This window comes from Myotis yumanensis, unplaced genomic scaffold, assembly GCF_028538775.1.
Source record: "Myotis yumanensis isolate MYYU_CA2020_CCGP unplaced genomic scaffold, mMyoYum1.0.hap1 SCAF_13, whole genome shotgun sequence".
NCBI lineage: Eukaryota > Metazoa > Chordata > Mammalia > Chiroptera > Vespertilionidae > Myotis > Myotis yumanensis.
Genome location: NW_027223764.1, coordinates 4,643,259 through 4,668,772, shown reverse-complemented (window position 1 = coordinate 4,668,772; position 25,514 = coordinate 4,643,259). Strand labels below are relative to the sequence as shown.

The following is a 25,514-nucleotide window of genomic DNA, read 5'->3' as shown; positions in this document are numbered from 1 at the left end:
TTTGCTGGAATGAATTTGTTCGTTATTTAGATATGAACATTTGGGGACATATGTTTCACGAACTCAGAGACGGTTTACTCATAGTTCATAATAAAAGGATGTAACTCAGGGCCAGCGGATGGAGAGAGGTGCAGGGCGAGGTCTGGGAAGGGGCACAGAGCTCCCGGGCTCCCCGAGAGCGCCACTCCCCCAAATCTGTATGCTCCCCAACCCAGAAGGTCTCTGAACCCTGTCCTTGGGCTTTTATGGAGGTTCATTACGTGGGTGTGATGGATGACATCATCGGCCAGGGGTGATGGGACCCGATCTCCATCCTCTCCTCTCCCCAGAGGTCTGTGGTTCCAACCCTCTCGTCACAGGGTGGTTCCCTGGTCGCCACCCAGCCCATCCTCAGGCACCATCCCACGCCGCCTGTGGTGAGAATAACCACACACCATTTCACCTTCGCCACGCCTGCTCTCTTCCCGAGGAAATCCCGAGGGTCTGGGGAGCTCTGTGCCAGAAACAGGACAAAGATCAAGTACATCCATCCTATAATATAATAAAAGCCTAATATGCAAATTGTCCCCTCAACTGGGAGTTCAACCGGGAGTTTGACCAGGGGGCGGTAGCAGTGGCAGGCAGCTGGGGGAAGGGAGCCCTACCCCCACCCCCGGCCGGCAGCTGGCAACTGCTAGGGACCCTACCTATGCATGAATTTCATGCACTGGGGCTCTAGTTTCATTATAAACCAGGATATCACAGGAAGGAAGGTGGGATGGAGGTTCTACTCTCCCCTCCCTGAATCTTTGTGTCTGCAGATCCCATGGCCCCTCACCCAGCCACCCTGGAGACCAGCCAGGGCTGCTCAACCATGCTGCCAGGTCAGCCCCTCCCCGAGACAAAGGGGTAGGGGGTAGAATGAGGAGAGGAGAAAAGACAGCAGGGCATACGGACACTGCCTCTCAATTCCGAGACTCAGCCCTGGGATGTGACCCCTTGAACACCAGGCTCTGGCCTGCGAAGGGCACTTCTCCTGGGACGGGATGCACAGGGCGAAACACGGAGGGTGAGAGGGACCCAGCACGTCTTTGTGTGGGTGGGCAGGCACCAGGCATGTCGCCCCTCCCTCCGGGGCTGAGGTCGGAGCTGGGAGAGAACCAACATGTCCCCCACCCCGTGGAGCCTGCGCACCCTGGGCTTCGCTACCTGAAGGTGACCGTGCGAATCCTGCTCCCCACGAAGCAGCAGCTCTGTGTTCGATGGCGACCTCCGGATTTTACGTGTTAGGGCTGCTACGTGTGGGTGCTCTGTACCGGACTTAAACTTGGTGCAGGGCCCAGAGCCTCTGGGGGTGGGAACAGAGAAGAGGGAGTCTGGCCGCCATCCAGGAATTACGCTGTGATTAAGGGAGGGGAACATGCACGTATTACTTAAAACGATACATAAAATTAACTTCGCATGGTACAGCGGGCTCGGTCTAGTGGGAACCAGCTGTGACGAGTCGATGGTCTGTGTCTTCAAGGGAAGCTGCTGCTGTCATTGCCCGCCACCAGCGATCTGGCTTAGTCGCACCGCGTCCCGCTGGCCCAGAGCCGGGCTCTCTGTGCCCGGATAGAAATGTACCGAGTTAATTGTCACTCCGCTCCCTGGGGAACAATCCCCTATTAAGCCCCTGGTTCACTGCGTGTTCCCTTACTTAGAAGCTCGGTGGTGGAAGGTAGGGAATACCCCCGCCTTTGGAATCCCCCCAGCCAGGGTGTCCAGGGAGCGTCTCTGGACCCAGCGTCTCTGAGCTCAGAGGTGGTGCATCCCCAATGCAGCAAACGTACAAGAGACAGTCTAGGATTGGGAGAGAATGGGGCCAGATAAATCCCCAACTGTAAAGCTTCTTCCTTTTTAAAAAACTTTTTATTATCTTTTTCTTAATCCTCATCAGAGGACATTTTTTTTCCCACTGCTTTTCAGAGAGAGTGGAGGGAGGGAGAAAGGGGGAGAGAAACATCCATGTGAGAGACGCATCGGCTGGTTGCCTCTTATATGCACCCCGACTAGGGGGCAGGGAGCACACCCACAACCCAGGTTCGTGTCCTTGACCGGAAAGTGAACCTGAGATCCCTCCGTGCTCAGGCCAATGCTCTGGCCACTGAACACTCGAGCCAGGGCCCGAGCCCCTTTCTTAGTGAAATGGACTTTTCCTATGTTGACTGGCACCAACGGGGAAAATCCCCCAGGAGCTCAGTGGGAAAATGCGTGTGTCCACCTGGTAAGGAATGCCGGGGCCTCACGGTTGCGGGAGGGGCTTTCTGGAAGCCATGCTTCTTGGTGTCTTAGCACCTCCAGTTCTTCAGGGGGAGGGCAGGCGGCAGGGAGGACCCTGGAGGTCGGGCTGGTGGCCTCAGCGGAGGCCCGTGGGACAGCCAGGCTCCCTGGACGTGCTCTGGCCAGAGGTGAGGTGGTCCCTTTTCTTTGGAAACCAGACCCCTGGGAGGACGTGGGGTGGGACCCACCGTGTCCTCCGTGAATGTCTGTAACTCAGGTGGGTTTTTCCATCGGAACAGGTGCGTGGTCTGGACGGGCGATGACCGGGTTTTCTTCTTCAACCCCACGATGCAGCTGTCCGTGTGGGAGAAGCCTGTGGACCTGGAGCACCGCGGGGACCTCAACAGGATCCTTGAGGACCCGCCGCACAAGCGCAAGCTGGAGGCCTCGGCCGGTGAGCGCGGGCCCCACGCGGGCCCCCGTGCGTGTCCAGGCGGAGCGTTCCCAGGGAGTGGGAGGGACCTGTGCTGTCCCTGGTTGTGGGGACATTGACTTTGAAGGCAGCTTCAAAATTTAGTAATTACGTTCTTATGGCGCTTTCTGCCGAAACATCGATCCTCCGGGAGGGTCGGCTCTGGCTTTCTTTCCGTGTCAGTCTTTAACTCAGAGAAGGAAGGCCTTTCATCCCTCGGCCGCTCCACGTGTCCCTCCCACCTCCTTGTTAGCCAGCGTGTAATTTTCTCAATGGCTTTCGGACCCCACTGGAGAGACCAGGTGTACACAGATAACGCGTTTCCTCCCCCGGGGGCGAGAAACCACCTATTGTTTCCTTGGAGGCTCCTGGAACCCGTGGAGCCATGTGCTTGGCGAGGGGACGGTGCCGGGCAGCGGGCCAGCTGTCCCAGAGCCAGAGGAGAACATGGCGCGTCTTCGGTCTGGGTCTTTCCGATTAGACCGCCCACATTTTTCATTAGCTCTGTGTTGGGCGAGCCCCTCCCTCAGTTCGTGGGCCACACTGTGGGGGCACTTGAGGTCAGCTCTGCGCTGACCTGACACACAGGCGCTTGACCCCTTGAAAGAGGGGTTTGGTTTTATTTTGTGGGTGTTTGTTGGGTTTGCAATGACATTTTTGTCTCTACTGATCTAGGGCTAAAATGACAGCAGCCCCCTCTTTTAGTCAAACCCAGAGGCATCTGCCTAGATTTCAGAAGAGGGGGTTCTATAAGCTTTCTTGACATTTTCACAGCTCTGAGTAGAAGCCACTGCTTCTGGGAAGCTAGTGTTTGTCTCTCAGGATGGAGAGATGACAAGTTTAATATGTTTGTTTCTGTTAATATAATAAGGACATTCTCCAGAGAGCTGGAGCCCGCGGATGCTGGAAAAAGAGGCGTGTTCTGGGCGCCTCTTGAACCGAATCTGTAAAGTCTTAGCCGTGTGGGGGAGGAGACAATAATTTTCCTCCCACCTTTCTAAGCTCTGGCTGGGCTAACAATCAAATTAGCATGAGACGGATGAACAGGAGAGAATGTCCCAAATTTCTCGTGGATGTACGTATGGGGCCCCGTAAGAATGTGGGGCGCAAGGACGTCAGGCCGAGGAGGTTTATACGCCATTCGTAGCTGGAGAGGAAGGGGGGAAGGTTGTGGTTTGAGACTTCAAAGGGCAGGAGGGCCACTCGCCTGGGCCTGGGAAAGCCAGTGTTTGGTAACTGAGTGTTTGCTGGGCCCTCAGCAACCACAGGGCCTCGCCGGGTTTCTCTGTCTATGACCCTTAGTTCTTAGTAACTGTGGTTACTGTGATGTAGCTGCCTCCGTGGACAGGGCCTCGATCTAAATATTGGGGGGAAGGTCAGGAGTTCTCTCTGCATCTTCTGTTCCTTAAAAATAACCAGGTTAAAATATTCCATGTCCTAAAGAGGCACGCGTTGGGGTGACGAACTCTGCTCCCCCTCAGCTGATGGCAGGCACAATAGAAATTGGGTCTGGGATGGCTTTCTCCTTTGATAAGCAGGCATCCATTTTAAAAATGTACATTTTTATTGATTTCAGAAAGAAAGGGAGAGGGATAGAAAGATCAATGATGAGAGAGAATCATTGATTGGCTGCCTCCTGCATGCTCCCTCCTGGGGATTGAGCCCCAAATCAGGTCATGTGCCCTGAGTGGGAATTGAACTGTGATCTCCCGGTTCATAGGTTGATGCTCAACCACTGAGCCACACCGTCTGGGCTGGCATCCATATTTTTTAAAAAAATATATATTTTTATTGATTTCAGAGAGGAAGGGAGAGGGAGAGAGAGAAACAACAATGATGAGAAAGAATCATTGATTGGCTGCCTCCTGCACGCCCCTCCCCCCGCTGGGGATTGAGCCTGCAACCCGGGCATGTGCCCTGACCGGGAATCAAACCCAGGACCCTTCAATCGCAGGCTGACGCTCTATCCACCGAGCCAAACCAGCCAGGGCATGGCATCCGTTTTTAGAGGGATATTTAACATGCTGAATGAGGGCTGGAGCCAGAGACCCTGAGAGAAAGCCACCTCTTGAGGTCCATCCCTTGGGGTCGAGAACTCCGCACGCTGGGGGATGTCAGAGCACACAGCCCATGAGAAACCGTAGGTGCGTCGTGGCGATGGTTCTCTTTGCTTGGTGGAAGGCGGATCACGCAGGCAGGCTCCTGGCTCCTGGTTTAGCCTGCATTCTTGTAGATAATTGGGTGCTGTTTTTACTTATTTACTTATTTTCCCCAACCTTGGTCGCCATGAGGAGGCAGCTAGCTCATTAGCAGTCCACGCATAGTTGCTCTCCCATTTCTCTCATTTGGAACAAACCAGGCCAGGGCCAACTGAAACTGAATCACATTCACAGACTCCCCACTGAGGCACCTGCCAGTTCAACGCTCAGGAGGACCGCAGGAGGGGGAGGGACAGTGGTAAGAAATAAACTGAGGCACGTTACACATTTCCAAAGTTTATTTGAGCAAAAAAGATTCTAATCGGGGAGCACCGAACCAGAAGTGGTTAGGAACGCCTCACCCACAGGGAAGGACTCATGTGGTCCAGGGGCAGACGCGAAGAAGGGAAGTTATTGGCTGGCTGTGGTTTAGAGCCCAGCTGGCTCCTTAGGAGTGGTTGTTCTTCGTGTTTTGATTGATTCCATAACCACCAGGCAGGCCCTGGCTGAGATTTCTGTTTCTTTGTGGGGGTGTCCTCACATTGAGCCTCCTCACATTGAGCTTCATGACAGGGACCTGAATTACGGGGTCATAGGTCAGTGCTCCATTTCACTCTAGACCACGCGTCTCATTGTATACTGAAAAAGGGGGAGAATGGAGCCTCAGACCCCACAAACACAACCAGGGGCAACCAGTGAATTTAGCTGCAATATATTCAGGTGTTTTTGTCTTCTATCCACTTATTCCGGTGGCCCTAACTCCTCTACCTAGATAGGTGTGTGATGATACAGTTACATGTCGTCACGAAAGTTTTAACTTTGCTTTCTCTTCTAAGAGCGATGTTCTTAAACCAGTAATTTTTAAAACCCGAATCTTAAAGCTATGCCGGTGACCTCAATTCTCAACTTCCTGTTGCCGGGTAGAACTGACATTTGAATGCACAGCTTCTGATTTCCGGAGATCCACCCACATGGTTTTGCCCGAGGCAGGTTTCGGACAGGAGGTGCTCTGGAGGATAAGGAGGGATTTCCCCGCAGAGCTGTGACCTTCAGCCGTCAGCCGTGGCATTTTTCCCTGGCTGGTCATCCACTAGGACTCATTAAACCATTTGACCCTAATGAGGATAAGAACCAGCTCCAGGAGCGATAGTGATTGGTGGAGACTTTATTAACTGTTATGGATTTGAATGTAGTAATGCCTGTTTCTAGTCTGAGATGGAACAATCAAGCATTCCAGTTGATAGCCTCTATTTTTCAGAAGGAAGCAAAATAAATGAATTCTATAAAACAACTGCTACATTTAGCTGCTATTAGGTTTAGAGGTCTGTGTGCACGCACATGTATCCACGTGTGTGCGCGCATGTATGTGCGCGCACGTGTGCATATGCACGCATGTGCATGCGTGTGGGTGCAATACATGTATGTGTGCGCGCGCACACACCTTGGTGTTTCCTGGGAACGACAGGCACTGAAGTGGGAGCTGAGAGTGTGTGGCAGCTCGGGGGGCAGCAGACAGAGCTGCCCGCAGTACTGAGCCGCCCATCACTCAGCAGGTCAAGAAAGGGCCCCTTTTTCTCTGTGCTGGCAGGGCTGAGAGATTAAGGCGAAGGCCTGAATTATTTTCTAATTATCTTGCAGAGCATCCAGATTTTTTATGGTCTTAGCAGCCGTGCTGTTAGCTGAGATAAATGCTTGGGAACGAAAGTGAATGGAAAGTGCCAGCCCTCGCACGCATCCCCGACACGTTGCGGGGCGCTCAGGCTATTACGAGCTCTTCAGCGTAGAGGGGGCATGCTCCTCGGCCTATGACGGGGTTCCGTCCCCATAACCCACCGTAAGTCCAAACGATCATAAACCACAGATGCATCTAATGCCCTGAACCTGCCGAAGGCCCTCGCTCAGCCTCGCCCACCTTGACGGTGCTCAGAGCATCCCGCTAGCCCACAGGCGGGTGATTCTCTTGCGTTCCATCTCTGCCTCTTCTTTTTCTCCCCAGAAGCAGGGGACACGGGTGGGTGTTTTGTAGACATGGCGGGATGTGATAACTCAAAACACAACACCGAGAACACACTGGCCACGCTGAGCATCAGAGGGTCACCCTCATCACCCCACCACCCGGCATCACGAGAGAATATCCCGCCCCACGGCATATCACTAGCCCAGAAGAGATCAAAATTCAGAATGTGAAGTGCGGTTTCCGCTGAATGTGTGTCACTTTCACTCACCGTAAAGTCGACAAATCCTAAGTGGAACCACCATAAGTTGGGGACCAGTGCACTCACTTTTGTTTTCCCAGGGTCAGCTTTCCTCCAACCTGTGGAGAAGCTGCCCTGTGCTTACCTGCAGCCACAGTCACCTGCTCCAGGTGATGGCAGAACCCTCCTGCAGCCCGGCCCCCACACTGCTGCCTCATGGCCTCGGCCGCTTTGCCTGCTGTGCAAATGGGAAATCCAGGCCCTTCCTCCGGGAGGGGTTGGTGCAGCCTGGGGGACAGACTGGGGACAGTGACAGCGCAGGGGGCTCATCCTCAGAGTGGGCAGGAGGAGGGAGGGTGAGACGGGCGATGAACACTGCAGCTCCTGCTTTTCTGTCCCTGCTGGTGCCTCCCAGAGGCTGAGGAGGACAGGAGACCCCGGCGAGGCCTGCCGAGGTGGAGGGAATGCGGGAGGGACAGCAGGGTAAACGGATGGCTCCACGCAGCTCCTTGTGGTGGGTGCCTCTGTGTGAGCCTCTGTGGCTGTTAGAACAAGTCATCCCAAACCGAGCAGCTTAAAACAACGCAGATGTGTTATCTTACAGCCCTGGAGGTCGGAGCCCAGCAGAAGCCTCCGTGGCCGGGGCGGAGCTGTGTTCTTCCTGGCGGCCCCCAGAGGAACGCGCTCTTGTCTCTCCCAGGTCCCATGGCTGCAGGGCAGCACCTTCGCAGCGCTCTGGCCCACTCCTCGCAGTCCCTCTCCCACACTTAGGGTCCTCGCAATGCCCGGGGGCCTGCCTGGAGGATCCAGGGTTGCCTCCCATCTCAAGGGCTGCTGTTTGGCAACCTTCATCTCCCTCGGCCTCCTAACTAATCCATCCCCAGGCTCCGAGGGTTAGGGCGTGCACGTCTTTGGGGTCTTATTCTGCAACCCACCGTCGTGATCCCTGCTTTACAGGAGAGGGAATGAGAGAGAGGAGGGTAATCACTTGACCAAGGTCACTCTGCTGTGAAGTGGGGGCCGGGACCTGCACCCTGTGGGTCTGACTGCACAACAGCGCGGTGTCCGAGGCTGTGATCAACACGAGCTCTGGGAGCCTGGGCCCCGTGCCTGCGCCAGGGGCAGCCGGGGACAGCAGCCGCGGGCTTCACACTGATGGGTCCCAGCCGCCACCGGCTGCACTCGCTCTGTAAATGTTTTAGTCTTTTACATTCAAGACAAACGTACATACACTGTCTCCATGGGCACACACAGCTGTGACACTAAAGGGTGCTTTCCCGAGCTGCGTGTGCCCAGGGACAGTGTACACGGTCTCTAGCCACAGGGCGCCAGGGGCCACACTCAGCACGATCTGAGACCAGGGCCCATGGAAATGTGGACTCCATCCCCACCCAGAACTCCCCCACCCCGCTCTCTGGGAGGAACCCTGACCTTCCCATGGACCCTGTCCCACTTCCTACCCCACCAGTGGCCTGGCCTACGCCTCCTCTTTGCACAATGAGAGAATCAGGCCACTTGTTCCCATAGTTCCGTGTCAGCGCACACCCTGGCCAGGCTCTGTAAGGCGACCCCTGCACCCGTGCCCATGCGGGGACACGGCGGTGAGAGGTGGCTTCCTGGGGAAACTAACATAGAGAATGAGGAGCAGGGCGCCAGGCCGTGGTGATGCCGGGGAGCGTTGGCAAACCGCTCTGCCGGCCAGGACGGGAGTCATAATGTTCATTTTTCCTCTCTTCCTCCTGGAGACCAATATGAAACATCCAGGCACCGTTTCACTTTTTCATTCCCAAAGCTCATCAAACATTGATGGAGCCGACCTTCTCGGGATGGGAGGAGGGGAACTGTCTTCAAAATCAGTTTGGCTTTTTGAAGTAGCCTCGGAGCCGGCACTGAAGGGCAGGTGGCCTGCGGGAGAAATCTGATCATCCATCACGGGAGACGAAAGGAGGGGCCCGCTTTGGGGGTTCACGCACAGGGACGCCAGGCAGACGTGGAATGGAAGGGCAGGGGCGAGGAGTGGACACCCACCTTCGTCTCCCGTCCTCTGGCCCCTCGGAGGGCCTGGCTTCCCCGTGGCAGGGCGGGGACACTTGTCCGCTCTAAGGGAGTCAGGTTTCTCTTTGGCGGCCATGAGAGGACCCGCTCCCAGAGAACGCTGGCCGCAGGGTTGGAGGCCCATCATGAAGGGACATCTGTTTGCCCGGTTTCCCGATGAGTCTGCAGGGAAGCCGCCTGGTGGTTTGCCAAGCAGAGTGCTGACGCTCCTCCGTCCTAATCCCATGTCTTCCAGCCGAGCACAGCGACGGGTCGGGCTCCGAAGACGGCCTGGAAGACCCGACCGTGAAAACCAAGAGGAACCGGTAGGTGTCCTGTCCTTCCTCTGGCTCTTCCCTCTGCAGAGGATTAGGTGGCGGAGAAAGAAAAGGACTGTTGGGCTATGTTGACCGAGCAAAGCAGGGATTCAGCGCTGAACAGAGGCGGGAGGTCTGAGGTTCATCTCAGCGACGACACGTGGTGGGCAGGCGTCTCGGTGGCTCTGGCCTCTGGAGCCTGTAGGAGTGGACAGGGGTGACCAGGGGCCAGGTGGTGCCCTGCGCTGGGTGAGGGGTGGGTTTGGGCTCTGACAGCTCTGGGTGGGCATTCAAGCTCTGTCCCGCTGGCTTTGGGATTTGAGGCAAAGCAATTCCACCTCCATCTCGGGGTTTTCATTTGTCAAAGGCGACGGGAGAAGCTTGAGGTGACGCCTGCGTGAGCTGACCCCATGTGGCTTCCTGTTGCCCTCAGGGAAGGGTGGCTCAGTGAAACCCTTTCCCCAGGAGAGACCGTTCCCACCCCACTCGGCCAGGATGGAGCGGGTACCCAGGCAGTGTGGCCATGGGGCTGCCGCCCTCTCCCTCGGGACAATGATGGCTGGAGCGAGCTTTATGAAAGTATCCGAATTTACTTTTAGTTGACGGCACCAAAGTCATTCAGCCATGAGAATATTAAAAATCTATTTAGCAAGTTTGCATTTGCCTTTGGCCAGTTCTGATTGAACCGAGAGCTCGGGCTGCAAGGCGCCCTGAGCTCCTGAACCACATGTTTTGTTGAATGAGCTTGAGCGTGAGATCGGCGCCGAGCTCCCGGCACTCTTATTCATCTTATTTCAAGTTACAACAACACGAGTCTTGTTTCCACACTTCTATTTTTAACCAATGGAAATCTATTATGAAGAAATCCTAATTATACTCTTCGGATTATACAATTGCAAATCCACTGGTAATTTTCTTTTTTCAAAATTCCACACCATCACCTATGAAGCAAAGCTTGTACATTCTCCCGAAATAGTTGGTGTATAAATAAGATTTCCTAATGGGCTGAGCAATCATTTCTTTTCTTTGCACATTTTGCATTAGTAGGATTCTTCCCTATTGCAACCCTCGTAGGTGAAAACCCTTGGGAGACACAGAACATGCTTAGCAGGCCCCCCACCCCCCCTTGGTCTTGATGCTCACAATTCCCTGGACAGACAGGGGCAGGAAAGCCACGTACTTGGAGGGTGTCGGGAGGTGGGGACTCGCCTGGTCCTGGCCACTAGGTGACCATATGACCTTGAACGGTCCCATCGCCTCCTCCCCAAATGCAGTCGTGCAGACTGCCCTGCGTCCTGAGAGTCCCCAGGTAGGCACACCGTCCCCGAGGAGGGCTGCCCTGAGCATCGCAGGGCTAGCAGCACCCCTGACCTCCACTCCTGGGAGCTGGGAGCACCTCCCCAGTGTGACCACCACAGATATCTCTGGACACTGTCCAGTGTCCCGGGAGCAAGTCACCCGGGGTAAGCACTGTGCTAGACGCACATCAGAAAGTCCGGACGTGCCCTAGCTGGTTTGGCTCAGTGCATAGAGCGTCGGCCCACGGACTGAAGGGTCCCAGGGTCGATCCCAGTCAAGAGCATGTACTTCGGTTGCAGGCTCGATCCCTGGCCCTGGTAGGGCAAATGTGGGAGGCAACCAATGGATGTGTCTCTCTCTGTCTTTCCCCCTCCATTCTACTCTCTCTAAAAAAAAAAAAAGAAAAGAAAAAGAAAAAGAAAGCCCGGATGTGACTGTGTGAGGGACTTTACCCCCTGAACCCCCTGAACCCCGGGGTCCCAGTCTCCCTGTTGTCACTGAGTCTCGTTTTGGGTTGGAACTCAGGACAACACTTGCCAGAGTTGGGGTGTTGTCCTGAGTTCAGAGCAACTGAACAGAGCAGTTTCCCCATCACCGTCCTCCAGGCGTTTGTGCAGAACCAAGGCCTCTCCCGGAAAAAACAGAGCCAGGTGTGAACTCTGATGATTTGTGAGACTCGGCCTCCTTCCCCGTGGGCCCGTGGCTGCTCGGCCCCCCGGTGCCCCCTCCGCCAGCTCCTCGCCGACTGCCCATCAGTTAGGGTTTCGGTCTCAGCCTTCCGCCCGAAATGCACCAAAGCAGTTTGCACGGCGAGAGCCGACGCCTCCACCTCCGCTGGGGTGACTGCGCCAGGATTTAAAATGAGTTTCCCGAGAATAAGAGTCTTTGTTGACAAAGAGCTCCTCCGAGGGCTCTGGAGGCCGCCATGGGGTGCGTTTAACTCTCTGTGTCTTGTGCCCCAAAGGACCGAAGGCCGTGTGAGCCCTGGCCCAGAGGAGGCGGAGGGAGAGGACAAGGGCACCAGGACGCCGCCGCCCCAGATCCTCCTGCCGCTGGAGGAGCGGGTGACCCACTTCCGAGACATGCTCCTGGAGAGAGGGGTAAGCACCCGGATCCAGGGCCGGCTCTCGGAGCGAGGAACCGCGCCGCTGTCCCCCCGTCACAGAGGTCACTTCCAGGAAGCTCCTGTCTGTGTAAAGAGTCCTGCTGGCGCCCGGCCAGCTTTCAGGGTCCACCCTTCCCAGAGGGACCCCCTGGGCTTCCTGACTCAGGCAGGGTCTTCACGCTATGGGTTTGTCTGACTGTTTTTCGTTTCCAAGCTTTCTCCATTGCAGGTGGCTACGTATCCCATGTTGAACTTAATGGGGGGAAACACGTTATAATCGAATCTCCTCCCGGTGCCTTTTATGTCCTGCTCTGGCCTTTGGGTAGGAAACTCGCTGAAACATGCGGTGAGCCCAGTCGGGCTTCTTCAGAAATGAGACTGAGCGCAAAGGCAGCCACGGGGCCTGTGTGCGAGGGTAATTGCAGTGAGTGCTGTCGGTGAGCTTGGGGATCCCAAAGCAAGTTCCGCACAGTCAGCACCCGGGGCAGGTGCCGTGGGAACTGGGGTGCGGGGCCGTGGGGAAGAGAGCTCCCCCAGAACAGCGGTCTGAGCAGGGCCCCGCAGAGCCGGGCTGGAGGGCGGGCACCGGGAACAGAAGGTCCCCGCTCTCAAGAATCAGAAGGGGGTTCTCGCAGCCACTTTCCCCGGAGACCCACTCTTCTTTGCACCAGGACTTTTAATGCCCCCCTTGCTTCCTCTACTGACCGTTCACCCCCAAATAAAACGCAGCCTGGACCACAGGGGACTGGAAAGGAAAGCAGACGCGTGAACTGAAAACCACAGTGCAAGGGCTTTCCCTGAATTAGCATGTCACCGAGGAACATGAAAGCCCAAGGCAGGGAATGCCAGGGACACGCGGGAGGAGGTCCTGGTGGGAGGAGGTCGCTCTTTGTTTTTTAAGGACGTGATTTTAAAACTAGATGTATCTATTAAGCTGCAAATTCATTTTAGAAAGGGTCCTAGTCCCTCGGACCAGGATGAAAAGAACCGGGGCCAGGGTGCACCTGGCGTCCTGCCCCTTCCTGCTCAGCCATCTGCCCGCCCTTTCTCTGGATGTTCCGGGGGATGTCAGCCATGCGAGGCGCATGGAGACGGAGACGCCCTCCCTGCCACCCAGTGGAGTTGCTCGTTGTGGGGCCATCGGACTGGCCTCGTGGTCCTGGAGGCTAGTACCCAGTGTCACCGCGGGTCACCAGCTGTGGTGGCCGCCCTGCCCACCTGCCCCTCCTTCCACTCTTGGCACGGGGTCCCCTTCCTGGCCCTGCCTGCTGCCCCTGCCCCGGCTGCCCTATGTTGCTTTGCCTCCCTCCATGTTGCCCGGCTACCGAGCGAGCCGCAGCTCCTGGAGCGTCGGGGCCTCCTGACATTTCTTGAGGCTTCATCTTATTCAGATCTACATTTTCATCTTTTTGCTTTGGAAACCCACCAGCCCCAATTCACCGTGACCGCATCACACTGACCTGCGTGAGCTCAGGGCTGCCCGAGGGACCCCCCTTCCCTTCCCGGGGACGCCGGCCGGCTGCATTTATATGGGCTCGTGAATTGATCCCAGTGGCCTTGGTTGAGCGGTTTTCCTAATGAGATTTCCAGAGCATCCCTGCCTCACGGAGGTGGGAGGCTCCGTTCGGCCTGAGATCCTCCCCCCTGAGCATCGGCCATGGGGAAGGAGAGCCCCAGCCGGGTGTTGGGTTCCCGGGGAGAGAAGCTGCGGTGGAGCCCGAGCCCAGACCTCAGGCCTCCTGAGCAGCTCCGAGGAAGCCCACATGCAGCCCCCGGTAGCAAAGACTGACTGAATGACTGCTGATGGCAGAGAGCAAGGCCACTGTTTATGGCTTTGACTTTATAAAACATGCAGGCAGACTTCATAAGTTCCTCGTGCCCATGAGGATGCTATAGCTGAGCCCATCAGATTTCTAGTCGCTTAACAATGAGGCAGAGAAAGGTCACTTTTTCATGAGCTGCGTGATTAATACGATGTTTCATTGCCTTTGTCCAGAAATGCATGTGCTTGTGGAGTGATGAGGCGAGGTCCTGTGGGTTTCTAGTTTACAAGGGGCACGTTTGAGGCATTCCTGGGCTTGGGGTGGGGGCAGGGCCTTCGGCTTTGTGGTTTGGTAGCAGGTAATTGATGGCTCCGTGGAAGCTTTTGTTTTTATTTTGTTTCCCTGCACAAACCTCAATGCAGCCTCTTGGTAAACTTCAGCGTCTAAAGGGGCCAGTGTATTCATCTAATCCCGCCTATGTAGGTAAATGAGTTCAGAATGATTTATGGGGACCTTCTTCCTTCTGCAAGGCCTCCCTCGGAAGTAAGCATGGCTTTCCCAGGAGCTGGGAACGGGAAGGACTCTCGAGAGCCCTCGCTCTTCATTCGGGGACTCTGGGCTGCAGGTGCCTGGGGTCCTTGCAGGGCCCCTCTGTGGGTGACCCTGGGCCTGCTTCCCGGCCACCAACACAGGCCAGCTCCTGGGGTTTGGCTCTGAGTGTTAGATTGAGGACATTGCAGACGGCACACTCACCCCAGCCCGGTCACCCGGTTTCCACCCTCACTAAGACAGCCACCGGCCTGGGGTTGTTAGGGTGAAGTTGGTACAAATGAAGCAGAGGCTCGTTATGGGGGCCCGGGGCTGACGGGGCAGCTGGCGCCTTCTCCCAGGCAGCAGGAGGGCCCTGCCTGTGAGTGATGGGTAAACGGCGTTGCTCTCCGGGACTGTCATGCACACGCTCGTCCTCATGTGCAGGTCACAGGTGGCAGGGACGTGGCCCTGGACGTGAGGGAGAGGAACGATGTGTGACTCGAGTCCTGGGCACCGTGACGTCTGCTCCACAGGGGTGCCTCTTTGCTCCTTGGGAAGCTTATCTGCCTCGGGTTCCTATGGCAACGCTTCAAAATCTCACAAGACACATAATAATACCGCTAATAAAGTTATGCTATAAAAGAATGCATGCTTATTATAGAAAATGTGCACAATATTAAGAGTATAAATAAGAAAAATCCCCTGAAATGCCACCCTAAGAGACAGTCAGTACATTCATTGGGTGCATTTTCTCCCAGTCTTTTTTTAAAAGTATCAAGAATGAACATTTGATCTTACAGCATAAGGAATATTGAACTGTGCTATAGTTAAATGTGGCTGAACATTAATTTTTTAAATATATATTAAACATTAATATTTTACCTAGTTTATACACTTGTATACTATTTCCTCCTTTTAATCATTTAAAAAATATTAATATATGTTTTGGGAAAACGTTTCTTGATGAGGCATAAATTGTTGGTTCAGAAATCCTGCATTTCCTTTTTTTTAGTGCATCTTGCATTTGGCTGTTTTGAATGATGCTCTGATGGTGCACCCCCCCGCCACCCCCCCCCCCCCCCCAGGCAGATCTTGGTCATTGTGAGGGCGTGTTCCCTGCACCCTGTGAGCACGTGCCCAGCATCCCCGCTCATTGTGAAGCAGGCTCCTCGCCCCAGGCCCTCCCGGCAGCGATGCTCGAGGTCCTGGGACCACGCGTCCAGCTCGCTCCGCCAGCGCCGGGCAGCGAGGAGCTTGGCGTTTACTGTTGATCGTTTGGGAATCTCCTTGTTCTTTTCCTTGGGTTGAGGCTTCCTTCCGGCTTCTCTCCTGTGGGTCGTCTTTCCCGGAGGGGCCGCCAGGGCCTTGGGGACACAGCTCTTCAGACAGTCACCTCTCCGTCAGCATTAGACAGGCTCTGCCCGCAAAGACGGCCCCGGTTCCTAGGATGGGTTACAACGACCCCGAGTGGGAGAATAGCTCTCAAAGTCAATTAAGTCAGCCAAGCATATGGTGGAATAAGAGTGTACAATTGTATTTATCCGTCAAAATGGAAACAACAACCCCGAATTAGTAAAATACCATGAGCACTGGGAGGTGAGGGGTGGGAGTCTGGGTGTCCCAGGCCTCTTGCTTCCTTCTGCTTCACCTGCAGGAACCTGGCTCACCTGGCTCACCTGGGCTCATGGAACTTTCCACGGGCTGACCGCTCCCACCTCTAAATTCAGGATTAAACATCTGCTCAACCCAGCAGGGGTGGGGACCGGGGTGCAAACCCCCACTTCCCTGTCCCTGGGAGACCAATCTCAGGCCGGTTCCAGCATGTTCTCCAGGACCCTGCCAGGCCTCCTGTACCGTCCATGGCTTCTCCTTCCCCGTGACAGTCTCCGTGAGCCCGGAATCACCTCCCAGGTGCACTGGCTGCACCCCAGCCCCTGTCTCGGGGCTGCTTCCCAGAAATTCAAAGGATGACACTGTCTCACTGTCAAGGACACGCCAAGGGCACAGCCTCCCCCTCCAGCCTGTCCACTTCCTCTGGGTGGTGTCCATCTCCCACTGCCTGTAACGGTCAGGAGCTCCTGCACCAGAGACAGAAGATGCGGGCGAGCGTTGCAGGAAATTGGCTAAAGAGGGTAATGGTGTGAGTGCTAATTGCAAAGAACAGTGTTTGTTGTCAGCCTGAGCAGCAGACGGGAGGGAGGGCTAGAAGGGAGGGTCCAGGATGGCCAGGCAGCTCCTCAAGCAAGGAATTGGCAGCATCGGGGCTCATGGGGGGCGGCCGTGGGGTGCTCAGGCCAAAGGGACGTTTATGCACCTTCTTCAGGGGCCGCTGGGTCTCCTGTGTGGCTAAGCGACTGTCACCTCCACCTGCCCCCAGCGGCCTTGGTGCCCCTCAGGACCTGGCACCTGCTTCCCCACTTCCCTCCACCAGGTGAGAAAGGCCCTGCCCCTCCCGCCCGAGGCCTGTGGTCCATCCCCCCGAGAGCAGGGGAGACCGGAGTTGGCAGGAGGGAGAGAGCCCGTGGTCCGTGGGTCACCCACCAACACAGCGTGTGTGATCGTAAAATTTGCTAAAAAACATTAGCTTCCAAAGTAACTGGATTTTTGTTTGAGATGGAGATTGGCCCCTTATGGAGCCCTGGGCACCCCAGTGCCGTGGTCAGGAGCTGAGGCGGCAGCAGGTCCTCTGGGCCCCGATACAGTCAGGCAGGAGGCGACGAGGATGAGGAGGGCGGTGCGGACAGTCACCCAGATGCACACGGAGCCAGGATGGGGTTCCCAGCTGCTCAGAGGGGAGCCCCTGCCTCAGCTGTAACTGAGTGAGCCAGACGGCACTGACACCCCCCCTTCCCCCCTCCGAGGCAGACAATCGATCCTGAGATTCAGAACTTGGCAGAGCCGTCCTTGGCCATCTTCCTGCCTGTCCTCCGGCCTTTAAGTCCTGGCCTCTTCTGGGATCCAGGGATTGACAGAGACTCAAAATAGCCTTTGGCTTTGAAGATCAAAGCAGCGTCTGCTGCCCGCAGGTGCCCCTGCCTGCCGAGTCTGGTCTAGAGACGGAGGGACTGTCGCCGGCATCGGGCGCTAAGGGACTTACGTGATCTCACCGTTTAGCCCGAGCTGAACTCTCAGACACTTTACTTAAACGGGATCCATTTTCCTCCAAAATACAATCTCCCCAGCGGCCACGGAGGCCCTTTGCTCGGTTCTCGGACGGGCTCTGGTGATGCTGGGACTGAGGCGGAGCCGTCTCATCCGTGACTTTTCTCCTTTGTGCTCAAGACTGTGCACCCCCACCGTGCCCCCCTCCCTGGCCTGCTGACCCCCAGGGGGCTTTGGTGAGGGCCACCCTCGAACTCTGTCCTCTGGGTGGGGACAGCTCAGTGCTCAGCTGGTTAAGAGGCAGACAATGGAGCTGTTTGTTCTGACAAAACATGTCGTTGGGGTTTCCAAACGAGACATTTTCACGAAGAGGCGTTGAAATAGCTGTAGAAGGAAGGGCCGGTCCCAGGGGCTGCAGACAGGGCACCAGCTTCGACCTTGAGCTGCAGCCTCCCTCTGCCTGCCCTCCCTCCAGCCGTGGCATCTGCAGGTGCAGATGGTGCCGAACAGGGACGCCGTGCCAGCCAGCCACCACGGTGACCTCTGACCCTGCCCGATGTGGCCACTTTCTGGCGGTGGCATCTGTCGGGTGGGAGGTGGGCCCTGCCGCTCCTCCTGTGCCCGCGCTGTAGACGCCAGCTCTGGTGTCTCCGCTGGAGAAACGGCAGGGGACAGACAGCCACTCCGACACAGTGACGTCAGAAGACATCAAAGGCAGGGGACAGACAGCCACAACGACACAGTGACGTCGGAGGACCTTCGCTGAGAGGCTGGCGGCTGCAGGGGCGAGGCCACGCCGGCCAGCCCAGCCCACAGTGGGGGAGGCCACATCCCACGACTGCCGGGGCAGAGAACAACTCCAATCCCGGGTGAAATGAAGACCGTGCGTAAATGCGAGAGGCCAGCGGCTCTGCCCACCACGGTGACGACAGACACGCTCCCGCCCAGACAGACGGCTCCCCCTTCACGGACAGCGCCGGCCACCGGTGGGCGCACGCTGGATGCCCAGATGTTTCTGGAAGGACAGCTGCTGGTTGTCCAGAGCTGACACGACGAGTGGGGAACACGGTTCCGGAAGGACATGGAGTCAGCCTCACAGTCAGGCTGCCATGGGAGGCTGGACGTCACAGGGGAGGGTGTGAACTGCCTGAAGGGTCCCGTTGTTCAAGGACCAAACTCCACAGTATCCAGGGAGCGCGAGGTGCGATGGGTAGAGATCAGTGTTGGAGACAAAGGGAAGTTCAGGAGAGAACGGCACTGGTCTGGGGGACCTGTGTGTGGGCAGAGTTCTAGAGGCCCCAAGACCGCACCCCTGGGTGCACGATCCAGAACAGTGTGGGCGGGGCCTGTGGACAGGGTGGGGGTCACCAGGACAATGTCACACTGTGAAGGGTGCTGTGGAGAAGAGGGTGCCTTACTGTGGAGGGGAACCCCGGGGCTCCTCGGGGCTGAGAACAGCCCCAGGGGACGCTCAGCCTGCCCCATAGGGGGGACTTTCTGTCCAACATGTGGGGACACAGGCCTGGGGGACTGGGCATTTATCAGAGGCGATCACGGGGCTGATTGTAACGAGTCATTGAGGGTCTCTGTTCCGGAACAGCTGTGCCCACCTGCAGGCAGCAAGGGCCCTGTGTCACGCGGATGCTGTCTGGCTCCCGCCTCCGTCCTGGGCCCCACACCCCGGCCACCCCCTCTTGACTGCTCAGGCCCTGCAGGAGGTTAGCGTGGCTGCCCGGGGATACGACGATGCCTGTTTTATCGCCATAAATTATAGTCGCTGTCGACGTGGCTCATCTCAAGTATTCACAGATTGTAGATTCGGTCAAAGGCAAGGATGATATACTGTTAATTTTTTAAAAATGTATTTTATTATGCATCTACACCTCTGAAGAGTGTCAGCAAACTGGTGGAGTGAGTTATGTGACACCGAGTCCCTGGCAGGGCCCACAGGAGACATGAGACTAAGTGTCACGTGGTTTGTAGGTAGGAGCCTGGGCAGGAAGGGAGAACTAGGTGGACACTGAAGACCTCTGAGTGCAGTGTGGGCTTCTGTGAGCGTCGTGCGGAAGAATCGAGAGAATGTGGAGATGCTGACAATATGGAAATCTAGGTGTGGGGTACATGCCGACTTTGCAATATGCTTGTGACTTCTCCGTAAACCTTAAACTATTCCAAAATAAAATAGTTTTAAAAAATAAATCCCACCTCAAAAAGGGTTAAGTGTGGATTCAAAATCAACTAAGCCCAGCCAGTGTGGCTCAGCGGTTGAGCATCAGCCCAGGAACCAAGAGGTCACTGGTTCAGTTCCCAGTCAAGGCACATGCTCAGGTTGCAGGCTGGATCTCCAGTAGGGGGCGTGCAGGAGGCAGCCGATCGATGATGTTTCTCTCGTCGATGTTTCTACCTCTCTATCCGTCTGCCTTCCTCTCTCTCTAAAAATCAATAAAGGAAAAAAAATTAAAAATCAACTAAAATGATGCTCCACTCAGACTATTTGCAGGGCGTGGCCTCTCCCTGGGCTGAAGTTTTACGGTGCCCTTTCTTCCTTCAAGCTGTGACAGCCCAGCGTGTCACAGCTCCAAGGATGTACGGGGCTTCGGGTCAGAGACGTGTGGCCCCGAAAGACTTCCCAGGAAGGAATAGGGTCACGAGAGTAGACGTGAAACTTCCTAGTGCTCTCAGCATGGACGTCTTAGAAGCATGACGCGTCGAACACTTTTCGGCAGCACTGCATCCCCGCCCCGGCGGCCTGAAGGCTGTCCTCGGCCCGTGACCTTGTCAGCGGCTGCAGGCTCAGCACAGGTGCTAAAAACGACTCTGTTCCTCCCCCCCTGCAGGTGTCAGCGTTTTCTACGTGGGAGAAAGAATTGCATAAGGTCGTGTTTGATCCCCGCTACCTCCTGCTGAACTCCGAGGAACGGAAACAGGTACCGGGTGGCAAGGCCTGGGGTCAGCCTGGGGTCAGCCTGGGGACGCGGCATCAGGATGACCCTCCTGGGAGCATGGCTGGAGGACAGATGCTGCCGTCGGGGGGAGGTGTGGACGGGTGCTCCAGCCGGGGAGTTGGTGGCTGGTGTGTGGCGGGTCTGGAGGAAGGGTAGTCTGTCACCTGCTTCATGAGCTCGCCCTGGATGACCGTGTTAGGGAGATGAAGGTCTGTTGTATGAACGGGGAGACTGGAGAGGCCCCAGGGAACAGTGTCCCTAAGTAAAGGGTGGATGTCCCCACAAAGGGCAGGGCTGGATCGCGGGTAGCCTGCCTGGAGCATGTTTCAAAGGGAGGCCTGGCCGACGGGCGCTTGGTCCCGAGGCCGAGGAGGAAGGGAAGGAGCCGGTCGCTGGTGCACTGGGCATGAGCGTCCACAGAGGGTAGACACCAGCGTTCAGAGAATCCACCCCACCCCGGGGAGAGGCGGCAGTCTAGGAGGCGTGGAACCGAGGCTGACCTGATGGGGGGACGACAGCTGGGCCCCGTTCAAAACACACAGCCCTGTTTACGCATGGAAGCATCCCACTCGGAGCCTGTGAGGGCCTCCCGCCAGCATCGTGGTCATGGCGAACCCTGAGGGTCCTGGGGCGGCGGAGGGGAAGCGGGTGAGCCTAGACAGGGAGCGGGGGTCCAGGGCCTGCAATCAGACCCGTTTCTATGGTAACGCGAGGTGTTTCATCTTGTTACACTAGAACATGCCATCCTGGGACGAGAGCCAGCAGGGTCTCTGTGGGAAAGCCAGACCCCGGTCTGAATAAAACGGGTCCAGTTTGCTAAAGAGACCCGAGCCCTGCGGCATGAAGTGAGAGCTGCGTAAATAACGCGGCAGAGAGAGCAAAGGGAGAGGAAAGAGGGGTATCTGATCAGGCGGATAAACGGCTCTGGGCAGAGAGAGGGCCGGGCTCTCTCTCCAGATTTAAAATGAATAGAGCAGGACTCCCACCAACAGCAGAGCCGCACGCTCCTGTTTGGGTAATAACCCCGCGTTCACCTTCCCGATGAGTTAAAATACCAGGCAACCGGGGAGATTACATCACCGCCTGCCGTGAAGGGAGAATCAGCCGGTCACATCCCGACTTCGTACATGTGCGCGCGTTGTCCCTTTAAGTGCCCTGCGTGGATGTCTCTGCTGCTGCGTCTTCAGGGGGCGCCCAGCATTCCGTGTGTCTCATCCCAGAGGCTTGTGATGGATGGAATCCAGAGCCAGAGACAAGCCGCAGCGTCCGTCAGCCCATCCTGTCCCCTCCGCCCTGTCCTGTCCCTGGTCCCCTCGGCAGGAAGGCGAGGCTTCCGGACACCCATATCGAAGCCCGCCCTCCGCCAGGGCCACTGGTCGGAATGGCACAGAATTGCTCGTTATTGGCCTGATAGGATCCCGTGTGGGGTTTTCATTCATCTTTTCATTTGTGTTGGCACATACCTTCTGCGGATGTTCTCCTTCATGTTCCTGAGGCTCGGAGGGCACGGGCAACCAGCAGCCCTGCTCTGCCCGCCGTGGCTTTAGCATCTGGAACAACCCTTTTCCTGACGTTAGAACAATGAGCCGCCTTAACCTACCAGAGGGAGGGCCACCCCAGTGCCCCAGAGAAACCGTCCAGTCCTGAGGGATTTGCCTTCTGGGTGTCCACGCCCTTCCCAGTGAGGGGCAGGGCTTCCTGCAGACACACAGCTTGTCAAACTCGGGCAGCCAGTGTCCAGGCTGGGTCTCCTCTTGGTCCTTTCCGCTTTGATGACCTACCCGGTCACCTGGAGGCTCCGTGACACCCCCGGTAGAGGGTGACCCTGAGCCCACACTCACAGGTGGGTCTTTCTGGAGGCCAGAGTGTGCGGAATCAGGTGCCGCACTGACTCACAGACAATGACGTTGCCATAAGAATCGACTAGAACAGAGTACGTCCTCTGGGTGTTGCTGGCTGTGATATGAGAGTTGGAGGGACGGGACTGCAGGCTGCTCTCCGAGACCCAGGAGGAGACTCACGGTGGCCTCAGGGCTGGGCGTCCGCACTGCCAGCTCTGCACAGCCAGCCACTCCCCGGCGATTTGGTGTCGGAGGGATGGTGCCTGCAGGGGCCGCATGCTGGCTTCCCGGGGGGACCCAGGCGGAGTCCTGGGCAGTGACCCCTCCAAGGGCCATGGCTTATAGCTGCAGCCCCTGTGAAGAGAAAGGCTCGCCTCCGGTCCTGCTGTCCCCTGTAGTGTCTGAAACACAAGGTTGCATGTCTGATACGCAGCCCCCTAATACTTTTCTCTCGTGTGTGTTTTCAGATATTTGAACAGTTTGTCAAGACGAGGATAAAAGAGGAATACAAGGAAAAGAAAAGCAAATTGCTGCTAGCCAAAGAAGAATTCAGGAAACTTCTGGAGGAGTCGAAGGTGTCGCCCAGGTATGGAGAGAAATATGCCAGGAATGGGGGGAGGGGGCTAAGGTGCCCCCTGGACCAAGGCTGAGCTTTTCCCTGCACCCCAGGTGCCCTAGCCACTCAGGCCCAGCCCCCCGCCAGGCTCCGAGGGAGGCAGGTCTGAATCCCTGCACGCGGCCCCTGGGCCTCGGCCGCTCTGTAGCTGTCACAGCTCCTGAGCTTCAGGTCCAGACCTGGAAGGAGCGAAAGCCCTGAGGACCCCGCGCTGGCGAAGGTTCCATGACCCCTCTCCAGTGACCTCACAGGGACTCCCTGGCCTGGCAGTTACGGATTCAGTCCACCAATATCTGGGTGCTCAATACACCCGGCCACAGGGCCAGACCTTCAGGATGTCCAATGGGAACAAAGCCGATACTGGCGTTCCCACACCCGTGAGGGAGGGTTGAGTAAAACTGCACTATGGAGGCTTATGGAGGTATAACCTTGACGAAGGTCATGCCCGAGCCATGCGCAGGTCTCTGGCCCTCCAGATAGGGAGCATGTTCTCGAGGAAAATATGGTCGGCCTGACGCTTAATAATGAGTGGGCTTTAAATGAAGAGTGAAGAAATAAGGGAAGGGTGTGCCAGGCAAGGGAACAGCATATGCCAAGACCCGTGGCAGGTTGGTGATTGGTAAGAGCAAGAGACGGAAGAAGACCTGTGTGGCTGAAACCATGATGGGGGGCAGGTGGGCAGCAGCGGGCTCAGAGCGAGGAGGCCGGAGAGGCAGGGAGGCCAGGCTCACTTCTGGAGGCTCTTGGATGTGCCGACGGGGGGCCTGCAAGTGAAAGTGTGCACACACCTTCGATGGGTCTGTAGCCCCAATGGGAGAAGCCCAGTGTGGGGAGCAGGTGGGTCAGCTGTTGGAGGCCCAGAGCTACTCCCTCTAGCCCGTTGATCCCCCCAAACTCCCTGCTCCCCTGGCCCTGCAGCTGGACCTGGGGCAGGGGCGCCCTCCCTCTCGGGCACGGCCGGCGGGCACGGTTCCGGAACACCGGGACTCAGCTCAGGGAAGGGCTTAGCGGGACCCTCTTGCTTTTCAGGACCACATTCAAGGAGTTTGCCGAGAAGTATGGCCGGGACCAGAGATTCCGACTTGTTCAAAAAAGGAAGGACCAAGAGCACTTTTTCAACCAATTCATCCTTTCGCTTAAGAAACGGGACAAGGAAAACAGACTCAGGCTGCGGAAAATGAGATGAGTGTGTGGAAAATGCAATAAGACTGAGCTTCGCGGGAAAGGGATGGGCGGTGGGGGAGGCCCAGGCTACACAGCGGGGGTGCCTCCCGGGCCGGCTCAGTTCTCAGAGGATTACTGTTTCATATTGAAGCTTTTTGTACAACGTGCAGAGTTCGATGCATTTCTAATTGCCATGCCATGTGGATCCCTTGGTTGTTTTAATTCTGCAAATGACTTGTAATATATACAGATGCTAAACCCACTGCAGGTTGGTAACTCGGCAGAAGCGGGCACCATCTGAAACCGTCTCAAGGCGTTTTCCCGAGTTGAGCCGACTCCCTGCAGCCTCCCTGCCAACCTCCGTGAGTCCCTGCGGGCCCCCAGGAGTTCCCGGAGCCGGGGCGCTCCTCACTCAAGTGTCCTCACGTCTCCGTCTAGTTTTCTGCGTAGTAGCAATAGGGTACTTTATCATTCGTCATGGTGACATCTGTGAACACCAGGGCACAGGGACGGTGGGGGGGGGGGGCACCCCCAGGTGTCGTAAGGTAATCACCTCATACCCCCGGGACACCCGGCCCGGAGAGGGGGCTGCACTGCCTGTCGGAGGTCCCACCGAAAAAGAATTATTTTGTACAAAATCATCCAATGACATTTGAGTTATTTTTATTGTATGCCCAGAGTGTGCATGGGACTTTTCTCATCATCTTTGTATAGAAAAAAAAATTTAAAATTTTTAAATTAATAAATATTTTAAACCAATGTGTTTTTGTGGCGAAGTCTTCCAACACAACCTTAAGCAGCAAAACTGTGTGATAACTGAAGATACTCTATTTTGAAACATTCACAAAAACATTGATAATGGCCCAGATGGGCTCTCTACATCCTACTCAAACAAAACTCCTCCTTTTCAACGTACAATGACGTGGGATAAAGCCCCGGATAATGAATCGTGTTCTTTAAGTGATGGAGCGCCCATCTACTCACTCCCAGGTTCAGGGAGTGTCTATTCAGAGACGCTGCCCCTGGCCCCGGCCCACAGTGGCACCACCTCCCCGCCTGCCTCTCAGTCCCACGCATATTAGGACACACCTGGGCACGTGGGTTCTCTCTCTTGGGCTGTGCCCTGGTCTTCATGCCGGTGCTGTTCACAGGTCTCTCTGTGCGGTGCTGGGCCATGGGTCGGGGGAAGGCCGTGGCCCAGTGGGGTGTCTTATATAGGTCATTACTGGGAATTGAACCTTGACCTCCTGGTTTATAGGAGGCTGCTCCTGGGGAAACCAATCCCACTCCCATCAGCCAGGGTCTCATCGGGAACCAGAAACCACCTTGTGATCTGAGCAGGGCCGTTTCACGGGAAGAAGACTAACTGATGGATACGTGTGAAGGCCAGCAAGGACAGAGACGGTGGCGGACAGAGGGATAGCTGACCTAAGAAGCAGCCCTTACCCCCAGGGCTCGGAGAAGCCTCTACAGAAAGTGCCTCCCCGCCCGGCAGGTGTGGCTCATTGGTTGAGCGTCGACCTATGAACCAGGAGGTCAGGGTTCAATTCCTAGTCAGGGCACATGCCCGGTTGAGGCTCGATCACCAGTCGGGGGCGTGCAGGAGGCATCCGATCAATGATTCTCTCTCTTCATTGATGTCTCTCTCTCCCTTCCTCTCTGAAATCAGTATATTAGAAAAAAGGCAGAGG

General features: G+C 56.3%; 1 protein-coding gene across 1 annotated transcript in view; it reads left to right on the top strand.

Annotated features, from left to right (window-relative positions):
• The window catches only part of TCERG1L (transcription elongation regulator 1 like), a 98,591-nt gene extending 74,082 nt beyond the window's left edge, over window positions 1–24,509 (top strand). The window contains exons 7-12 of the mRNA XM_070433232.1: window positions 2,541–2,695; window positions 9,397–9,466; window positions 11,721–11,856; window positions 20,095–20,184; window positions 22,511–22,629; window positions 23,689–24,509. Coding sequence (XP_070289333.1) covers window positions 2,541–2,695; window positions 9,397–9,466; window positions 11,721–11,856; window positions 20,095–20,184; window positions 22,511–22,629; window positions 23,689–23,845 — 727 coding nt within the window. The 3' untranslated portion in view covers window positions 23,846–24,509. The remainder of the gene's footprint in view (window positions 1–2,540; window positions 2,696–9,396; window positions 9,467–11,720; window positions 11,857–20,094; window positions 20,185–22,510; window positions 22,630–23,688) is intronic.
• The last annotated feature ends 1,005 nt before the right edge of the window (window positions 24,510–25,514 follow it).